Raw genomic sequence first — 10,845 nt, forward strand, 5'->3', positions numbered from 1 at the left:
GGGTTAACGAGAGGGAGGGAGAGAGAGAGTAGGGTTAACGAGAGGGAGGGAGAGAGAGAGTAGGGTTAACGAGAGGGAGAGAGAGAGTAGGGTTAACAAGAGGGAGAGAGAGAGTAGGGTTAACGAGAGGGAGAGAGAGAGAGAGTAGGGTTAACGAGAGGGAGGAGAGAGAGAGTAGGGTTAACGAGAGGGAGGGATAGAGAGAGTAGGGTTAACGAGAGGGAGGGAGAGAGAGAGTAGGGTTAACGAGAGGAGGGAGAGAGAGAGTAGGGTTAACGAGAGGGAGGGAGAGAGAGAGTAGGGTTAACGAGAGGGAGGGAGAGAGAGAGTAGGGTTAACGAGAGGGAGGGAGAGAGAGAGAGTAGGGTTAATGAGAGGGAGAGAGAGAGTAGGGGTAACGATTGAGAGAGGGAGAGAGTGTATCAAGCTATAGATTGTTTTTCTTACTGACTGATGTTTTTTTGAGCTTATGGAAAACCTACACTCTGTGGTCTTGTAGAGAATCCAATACTCTGTGGAGGCAGAGGACATGCAGAGTGTACTGCAGGCTTATCAGAAATGTCATGCAGGGTTAATAGGGGCTTAGTGCTACATCCTGGTATGCTGCAGGGTGAGACAGTTTTCATAATAGGGGAAGGGAAGTAAGCAAAGCCTTATGGCTTATACAGTATATATATATATATGATGTAATATAGCAGGATTGGCTTTGTTTCTAAATGTTGTATCAAGTAGGGTTGGAAGTGTAAAGGAAAGAATTCACATACTGCATAGTAGAGCTATTGCACCTCAAAGAGAGAGTATACTTCCTCAATGTGCTTCATTTGAGTTACCTGCAGAGAAAGGGGAAGGGGGCACGGTTGGATTAAGACCAGACACAGAGTTAGATAGAGAGGGTGTTGAATAAGGCATGGCAAGACAGCCATCTTTTTTAGAGTACTATTGGGAGAGGACAAAAGAGAGACACAAATGACAAGGATGGTAAAGGAAAGAGAGGTATGGGGGTTTGGAGAAAGAGAAAGGTTTAGGATTGTCAGGGCCCTGCAGTACTTGCTAGGGAAAGCTATGTGACTTGTTTCTAGGCAACGCTGTCTAACTGAGAGATTGCTGCAGCTGCACCAGCCTACATCAACAGGGAGTGGGTGAAGGCAGTTTCCACGGCAACCATTCAAAACCTGAATGGAAGATTTAGAGGATGAGAGAGAAACAAAGAGGAATGGGGGAGAGAGAGACAGAGAGAAGAGAAGAGATGGATAGGTGTTAAGAGGAAAGAGTGAACAGTCAGACATGGGGAAGAATGAAAATGGAGGTGGAAAAGTAAGACATATATACAGTGAGCTTTTAAGAGAGAAATTGATTCATAAAGAATGTGGATACAGCATGTGCACACACACACACAGAATAAATAGCGCAGAATAATAAAAATAAAACACACACTCACAAATAACATAAACCCAAACTCATATTCAGAAACCTTAATCTAACGCATGATCTTTAAATTGGGTTGTGTAGAACAAAGAAGAAGAATGGGTTGAGGAGTAACCCAGATTGGACCAGGAATAATGGACTTGAATGTAGAACACTGGGTGCTGAGATGAGGCTAGAACCACCCCAGACAGCTGGGTACCATGGTAACCTCCTTACAGAAAGCTATAGTAACCTGCAAATCAGCAGCCACAGCAGGTTCATTTTAATATGATGTTTGCGGAGGGGGGGAAATAGCCAATGGTCAGGGTGGAGCAGAGCTCCAAATAAGCCTCCATATTCCTGGAGATACAAAGGCACTGTGTGTGCAGAGCATGTCACACCTGCTCCCGCATAGCCCCCGCCGAGAATTAGACTCACAGAAGGCTCTGCCACATCTTCCACAGAGTAACATTCTACAAATTGATACAACTCTCTCATGTAGACACGCAAAAGAGATGAAGAGAGGGGGAGATAAAAACAGAAAGAGAAGAGGAAGTACAGGTGTAGAACTGTTTGTTGGTTTCTTTCAATAGGTGCACATTTGATAAATACATTAGATTATTCCATCTACACATGCCCTCTCCAAACCAATGGCAAGCTCAACTGACCTGCTTTGACAAATAATCAATGCACTCAAAATGTTGTTGATCAGTATAGGCTACCCCCATTAACACAATCACAGTGAGCTTGAGGGAAGTGATGTACTTTAGGTGTGGTAATGGTGTTGTACTGTAATAACTTCCCCACACTAACCAGGGACAGAGGTTTAATTTAGTTTCTACTGTAAAGTAATTGATATAGCTGCATGCCACAATTATCTGAGCTCTTCAGTCATACTGGCTTTATCAAGCCCTAGGGAAAAGTACTGAAGAGGATGTCATACTAGCTCCATCAAGCCCTAGGCAACCTAAAGTACTGAAGAGAGAGTAAAATTGGTTCTACCAAGCACTAGGGAACCTAAAGTACTGAAGAGGGAGTCATACTAGCTCCATCAAGCCCTAGGGAACCTAAAGTACTGAAGAGGGAGTCATACTAGCTCCATCAAGCCCTAGGGAACCTAAAGTACTGAAGAGGGAGTCAGAGTGGATCTATGTGTTTGTTTCATTTTATTTACTTTAATTTATTTCTGGGAGCTCTTGCATTGTATTCTACAGTCATTGCAGGCATACACACACACACACACACACACACACACACACACACACACACACACACACACACACACACACACACACACACACACACTGTTTCACTTTAAGGATCTTGTCAGAATAGTAGGCTATATTCGAGTACAACGTCCCTGTGGGACCATGCATGAATTCAATTAGGCACTCCTGCCATTTCATAATTAACCTACAAATGAAAAACTAAAATAATCTCTTTGCAGTGCCTTAGTTGGATCTAAATAAAACACAGGCAGAAAGTAGGTCAGAGGCCAGTGAAGCTAGTGTGGGACTGAGAGCACTGTGTCTGTCAAGCCCAGATAAGCTGGTGTGGGACTGAGAGCACTGTGCCTGTCAAGCCCAGAGAAGCTGGCGTGGGACTGAGAGTACTGTGTCTGTCAAGCCCAAAGAAGCTAGTGTGGGACTGAGAGCACTGTGTCTGTCGAGCCCAAAGAAGCTAGTGTGGGACTGAGAGCACTGTGTCTGTCGAGCCCAGAGAAGCTGGTGTGGGACTGAGAGCACTGTGTCTGTCGAGCCCAGATAAGCTGGTGTGGGACTGAGAGCACTGTGTCTGCCGAGCCCAGATAAGCTGGTGTGGGACTGAGAGCACTGTGTCTGTCAAGCCCAGAGAAGCTGGCGTGGGACTGAGAGTACTGTGTCTGTCGAGCCCAGAGAAGCTGTTGTGGGACTGAGAGCGCTGTGTCTGTCGAGCCCAGAGAAGCTGGCGTGGGACTGAGAGTACTGTGTCTGTCGAGCCCAGAGAAGCTGGTGTGGGACTGAGAGCACTGTGTCTGTCGAGCCCAGAGAAGCTGGTGTGGGACTGAGAGCACTGTGTCTGTCGAGCCCAGAGAAGCTGGTGTGGGACTGAGAGCACTGTGTCTGTCGAGCCCAGAGAAGCTGGTGTGGGACTGAGAGCACTGTGTCTGCCAAGCCCAGAGAACATCACCTCACTCTTTCTTTCCCTTACTAACGCCCTCTCATTTCCCCTCTTCTTTTTCTGCATCGTTCTTCACCTCAATCGCTGTCTCCCTTCGTATGCCTCTGTCTCTTGCCTGCTGGTTATAATTACATTTCTTTCATATCTTGCATTATACTGTATGCTAAATGAAAGGAGAATAGGGTCTCATTCTCTTAGTACTTCAGTTCACCCTCTCTAGGCTCTCTTGGTCTTTTTCTTTCATTGTCTCTTCCGCTCGCCCTGCTTCTCTCTCTCTCTGTCATATTCGTGATTGCATATTATATGAGATTCTCTCTCTCTTTCCACTGCTGTGTCGAGCCCTTGTGGGATTAGTTTAGTGCTGGGTTTTCACAGTTCCTGTCATCTTTACATGCTAATTCTTGTCACATCACAAGTGTTAAACATCCCAGTACCTCTCTGCCGTTAAAGGTCACGTCTGTTTAGTCTAACCTTGTGTTCTCAGCTGCACCACTAGCTGATAAAGTTATACTCCCTGCAATCACTTTCCCCTTCTTTAGTTTATCAGTGTGCCTCTGGCTTTAATTCTTTTGCTTATCTATGCTGTATCCAGTTGTCATACTTGAGTAAAAGTAAAGATTCCTTAATAGAAAATGACTCAAGTAAAAATGAAAGTCGCCCAGTAAAATACTACTTGAGTAAAAAATCTAAAAGTATTTGGTTTGAAATATACTTAAATATAAATAGTAAATGTAATTGCTGAAATATACTTAAGTATCAAAAGTAAAAGTATAAATCATTTCAAATGCCTTAAATTAAGCAAACCAAACCATCTCCAACACTCAGACATCATTTACAAATTAAGCATTTGTGTTTCGTGAGTCCGCCAGATCAGAGGCAGTAGGGATGACCAGGGATGTTCTCTTGATGAATGTGTGAATTGGACCATTTTCCTGTCCTGCTAAGCATATCAAAATGTATCGGGGTGTCAGGGAAAATATACTGCTCAAAAAAATAAAGGGAACACTTAAACAACACATCCTAGATCTGAATGAAAGAAATAATCTTATTAAATACTTTTTTCTTTACATAGTTGAATGTGCTGACAACAAAATCACACAAAAATAATCAATGGAAATCCAATTTATCAACCCATGGAGGTCTGGATTTGGAGTCACACTCAAAATTAAAGTGGAAAACCACACTACAGGCTGATCCAACTTTGATGTAATGTCCTTAAAACAAGTCAAAATGAGGCTCAGTAGTGTGTGTGGCCTCCACGTGCCTGTATGACCTCCCTACAATGCCTGGGCATGCTCCTGATGAGGTGGCGGATGGTCTCCTGAGGGATCTCCTCCCAGACCTGGACTAAAGCATCCGCCAACTCCTGGACAGTCTGTGGTGCAACGTGGCGTTGGTGGATGGAGCGAGATATGATGTCCCAGATGTGCTCAATTGGATTCAGGTCTGGGGAACGGGCGGGCCAGTCCATAGCATCAATGCCTTCCTCTTGCAGGAACTGCTGACACACTCCAGCCACATGAGGTCTAGCATTGTCTTGCATTAGGAGGAACCCAGGGCCAACCGCACCAGCATATGGTCTCACAAGGGGTCTGAGGATCTCATCTCGGTACCTAATGGCAGTCAGGCTACCTCTGGCGAGCACATGGAGGGCTGTGCGGCCCCCCAAAGAAATGCCACCCCACACCATGACTGACCCACCGCCAAACCGGTCATGCTGGAGGATGTTGTAGGCAGCAGAACGTTCTCCACGGAGTCTCCAGACTCTGTCACGTCTGTCACGTGCTCAGTGTGAACCTGCTTTCATCTGTGAAGAGCACAGGGCGCCAGTGGCGAATTTGCCAATCTTGGTGTTCTCTGGCAAATGCCAAACGTCCTGCACGGTGTTGGGCTGTAAACACAACCCCCACCTGTGGACGTCGGGCCCTCATACCACCCTCATGGAGTCTGTTTCTGACCGTTTGAGCAGACACATGCACATTTGTGGCCTGCTGGAGGTCATTTTGCAGGGCTCTGGCAGTGCTTCTCCAGCTCCTCCTTGCACAAAGGCAGAGGTAGCGGTCCTGCTGCTGGGTTGTTGCCCTCCTACTGCCTCCTCCACATCTCCTGATGTACTGGCCTGTCTCCTGGTAGCGCCTGCATGCTCTGGACACTACGCTGACAGACACAGCAAACCTTCTTGCCACAGCTCGCATTGATGTGCCATCCTGGATAAGCTGCACTAGCTGAGCCACTTGTGTGGGTTGTAGACTCCGTCTCATGCTACCACTAGAGTGAAAGCACCGCCAGCATTCAAAAGTGACCAAAACATCAGCCATCAGCCAGCCAGTGGCGAATTTGCCAAACTTGGTGTTCTCTGGCAAATGCCAAACGTCCTGCACGGTGTTGGGCTGTAAGCACAACCCCCACCTGTGGACGTCGGGCCCTCATACCACCCTCATGGAGTCTGTTTCTGACCGTTTGAGCAGACACATGCACATTTGTGGCCTGCTGGAGGTCATTTTGCAGGGCTCTGGCAGTGCTTCTCCAGCTCCTCCTTGCACAAAGGCGGAGGTAGCGGTCCTGCTGCTGGGTTGTTGCCCTCCTACGGCCTCCTCCACGTCTCCTGATGTACTGGCCTGTCTCCTGGTAACGCCTCCATGCTCTGGACACTACGCTGACAGACACAGCAAACCTTCTTGCCACAGCTCGCATTGATGTGCCATCCTGGATGAGCTGCACTACCTGAGCCACTTGTGTGGGTTGTAGACTGTCTCATGCTACCACTAGAGTGAAAGCACCGCCAGCATTCAAAAGTGACCAAAACATCAGCCAGGAAGCATAGGAACTGAGAAGTGGTCTGTGGTCCCCACCTGCAAAACCACTCCTTTATTGGGGGTGTCTTGCTAATTGCCTATAATTTCCATCTGTTGTCTATTCCATTTGCACAACAGCATGTGAAATTTATTGTCAATCAGTGTTGCTTCCTAAGTGGACAGTTTGATTTCACAGAAGTGTGATTGACTTGGAGTTACATTGTGTTGTTTAAGTGTTCCCTTAATTTTTTTGAGAAGTGTATATATTACAATATTTCTTTAGAAATGTAGTGAAGTAACACTTTACCTCAGCCGGAAATAGGAGACTGAATAAATGTATGAATGTGCTGGTATGTTCAGAATCTCACTGTGGTGATGAATAATAGTGATGAAGATGATCATGAATAAGACATAGCTCTTCTATCTCTCTCTGTTTCTTCTCTTTCTCTCTTGTAGATGGTGAGGGGGGTGAGCTGTCCCCTCCGGTTGGAGCTGGCATCGACAGTAACAGCTGGCACTTCCGTTACGGGCCTGGCCCTGGCTACGGCCCCCCTCAGGTCCTGAGGCCTGGAGACATTCCCCCTGAAGCCTTCATCATCCCCGGCTCCCCCGCCATCATCTCTATCCGCCAGGGCCCGGGAGGAGAGGAGGACAAGAGTGATTTCATTTCCTTCAGCAAGAAGGAAGAAGCCAAGAAGAAGAAAAAGAAGAAGAAGGAGAAGAAAGACAAGAAAGAAAAGGGGAAGGAGGATGTGGACGAGTAGAGAAGAAAGGGGAGATATGAAAACAGAGCTACCAACTAAAGTCCGAATAACAGCTGCAAGACAAAAAGCCAAATGTATATTTTAGAATCAGGAGAGTCTCCATGTGTTGTGTTTGCATAGTTAAGTCTGCCCAGCCAAGTCCCCATTAGCAGAGGCCTATCTCTATAAAACATGTAAGCAGCCAATAGTAGCCTCTGCCAGATTGGCCCTCTGAAGCTTCCATACCTCTAGCTATAAAACAGTATTTTTAAATATATTTAATAGGCTCTCATTTACCAGACATTTGCTGAAAATTCCACAAAAATCTATTTGATTAGAATAACCTTTCTATAAAGATGATAATGCAATCAACTACTGATGCCCAGACGTTTCATGTATAAAATGCCATACAGTATGTGAGAGAAACCTCACATATCCTATTAATGGTGGTGCTATAGTCCTGCCAGCCAGCCCGCCTCCCCAACCTGGCTTGAAATGGGAGCCTCCTTCCTGGCCCTTCTGGCCCCTTGTTGGCATCTGTCTTTACTCTGCCCCTTGCCTCCTCTGCTCTCCTGATTGGAGAGGAGGAACTCAATCTGACAAAGATTGACACAGAGGCTCTCATCTACAGTAAAATGGAAGCCTTGTGCAAAAAAAAAAAAGTCTTTTTTTTTCCTACAAAATATAAAAAAAGAAAAAGTGGTGCAAACAAGACACCTGACGTGTATATGTACAGTACAGTGAGCTGTGTGAGATTGGAATGGGTTGAGATTAGTGCTGGCTGGGATTGAAGGCTGGATTAGGTTGCCCGTGTTCTGGATTAGGCTGCCCGTGGGTTGTTTCATGCCTGGTACTGTTGACACTGTTGGCAGCATAGGGCAGGGGCTAAAGACCTGGCCCCGCCTTCTCACCTAGAACACAAAATAGGCCAGTGGGACCTTGGACCCACAGTCTGTGCAGCACACAACCACTATAACACACACACACACACATATATTAGACAGTCAGGGTGGACATGCACACACCTCTCTGGATAGTGTACAGCTCTAACTCAGCTAAAAGACTGAGGCCTATTTCAGTGGCCTCTTTTCTATGGGAGTGTAATATATGACAGGAACTCTTGCTTGTTGTTTCATTTCTGTTCAAGCCTGACCCCCCCCCCCCCCCCCCGCTTCTGTCAGTCAATGTTCAATAGTCAGTGTTCAGTAGTTCTTAAAGCCCCGCCCCCTTACCTTGCCCGCTTTGGTGCTAGTAGGATTCACTCGCACGCCTCATCTGTTGACCCTTGACTCCTCCGTCCTCCGATCACCATGTTCAGGAGGCCTCTCTCAAAAACACTCTTAACTTCTGATAACTTGTTCCTCTGCAAACCCAGCAACAGAATGAACCTGTTTAACACACTCACACACTTTCTGTTAGCTTTAACCGAGCCTTGCTACTGAAATATCAACGTTCCTAGCACTGTTTTGGGGACAAGTTACCGTCTCTTCCACCAGTTACACGCAGGGTAGTGGGGCAAACATAAGGAGTTTAGCAGAAATATGGACTGGCTTCCTTCTGTCCAGATGGAGAGAAAAAGAGGGATGGAAGGACGTAGAGGCAAGGAGAGAGAAGTGGATTTGTAGTGATGGGCACTCCAGTCCACAGACATTCCCTGGAGAGCTTTGTTGCTGTGTTAAACTCATTGCTCATATTTTGTGATGAAAAGGAAGCATCAACAGCATTGAGTCTTTTCCAGAATAGAGCATCCCCAGAATGAACTCAGTATGTGTGAGGGCTAATTCCACAGCATCTCCTACTCACCTCTCTGTTTCCTCTTCCTGGCTGATATCTGACCAATCAGAGGGGACAGAGGGATGATGCTAGCGCTGCTATTGGACTGAATCCTCCCATATTATACACATGCTCCCCCTTCAGGTGTGAATCTGTGCTGTCAGATCACTAAGTGACTGTTTGCATGTTATAAGCAGGGGAAAGATATATATATATATATAGATCTATATAGATAGATATGTTTCATTTCCTTCAACCATTTATCACAAACTCAGAGATATGAATATCATCTCTGCTAAAATATGTATACATACTCACTCTCGAAAACACACATGAACACAAATACACACATACTATGTATTCCTAGACAAACAGGAATCACTTGTTTTTATTCTGTTGAAGTTCAATTAAAATAACCTTCTAAATATAAGTAATGCTGTAGTTATGCTATGAAATGCTATTTTTGTTCATGCTCTTATGATTTTTGAGGATTACAAAACGAGTCCTTTACCTTGTGTTAAGCTATGAACTGATGATCAAAGAAACACTGTAATGTAATACTGAATCATTTATTCACCTTGGATATATATCCCGAACACCTTTGAAAATGTTTTTATAATGTTGAGAAAAGAAAACTCAAACAGAATTGTCCAAAAAAAGATGCTAATCTTGATGTACTCTCTGCTTGTGTGTAGTGAATGTTTCTTCAGTCATCTGGTGCCTGGGTGGCACTAAGCAGTCGACTGCGACATTGCAGATCTGTTAATAACCTTTTTGTACACCTGCTCATCAGTGTAATGGTGATATAGTGATTTTTCTTTTTTTATTATTTGATGGATCTGGTATTGTGTTTTGTTTATAAATCACAAATAAAATGTTATTTCTTAAATATTGGGAAAAAATTGTCTGTGCCTTGATTTCAACTAATGTCTACTGTTAAGCCCAGCAGCCTGGTTAGTTGGGTTTTGGGCACAAGGTTGAACAGTAGACGGAGTAGCGGGATCAAAGCAGTTGTGACGTTCGTCATTAACGGTAGACCGAGGTGCAGCGTGGTTTGGGTTCATCATATTTATTTCTCAATGTGAACCAACAATAAACAATACAACAAACGAAATGCTAGGCATGCAAAGACATGCAACACCAAGACAAGATCCCACAACTGACTGTGGGCAAAAGGGCTGCCTAAGTATGATTCCCAATCAGAGACAACGAATGACAGCTGCCTCTGATTGGAAACCATACTCGGCCAATCAAAGAAAAAAACAACATAGACATACAACACATAGAATGCCCACCCCATGTCACACCCTGACCTAACCAAACAGAAAAACATCTCTCGCAGGTCAGGGCGTGACAGCAGTGGTTTTATTTAGTGTTGTAGGCCCACTGCAAAATTGATAATTACATATATTTACACATTTTGGCTACAATTGACAAAATAATAATTTAAGTTCTGTAGCAACCTAACGGCTACAAGAGAAAAACGCTCAAAAAGTGCAGAAAGACCCACACAAACACCCCTGAGTCTAATACCTGAGCGCTAAAGCAACCTCATTCCCCTAACCTGCTACGTTAATTATCCTAACCTGTTATATTAGTTATCCTAACCTGCTATTAGTGCTAGGGGCAAATCTGAGAGAGCAGGACCCAACAAGGACTCTCATCTGGGTTAGATAACACATCTCATTGAGTTTGTCACTGGAGGGAGAGACAGCTCTGCTCTATGATAAATGATTTATCTGTGGCTGACAGGGCTCTCCCAGTCAGAGCAAGAAGAACTTAACCCTTGTGTGGTGTTCATGTTTTTGTTATTCAACCAATGTTTGCGGGTCTGATGGACCCACGACATTATTGGGGTTTTAAACAATACAGCCATAACAATGTACATAAAATACTTAATACTTAGATGTTGACATATCAATTACAAGCAATATAGACAGTATACATGGTTAATATTTGCCATTTACCTC

General features: G+C 44.9%; 1 protein-coding gene across 6 annotated transcripts in view; it reads left to right on the plus strand.

The window, feature by feature from the left end:
• LOC106568101 (protocadherin alpha-C2) overlaps positions 1 to 9,777 on the plus strand; it is a 77,176-nt gene extending 67,399 nt beyond the window's left edge. For all 6 annotated transcript variants that reach the window (XM_082960441.1, XM_082960442.1, XM_045692362.2 and 3 more), the window contains exon 4: positions 6,816 to 9,777. In XM_082960441.1, coding sequence (XP_082816567.1) covers positions 6,816 to 7,123 — 308 coding nt within the window. In that variant the 3' untranslated portion in view covers positions 7,124 to 9,777. The remainder of the gene's footprint in view (positions 1 to 6,815) is intronic.
• Positions 9,778 to 10,845: the final 1,068 nt, after the last annotated feature.

This window comes from Salmo salar, chromosome 13 (genome assembly GCF_965601325.2).
Source record: "Salmo salar chromosome 13, fSalSal1, whole genome shotgun sequence".
In the NCBI taxonomy this organism is placed as follows: domain Eukaryota; kingdom Metazoa; phylum Chordata; class Actinopteri; order Salmoniformes; family Salmonidae; genus Salmo; species Salmo salar.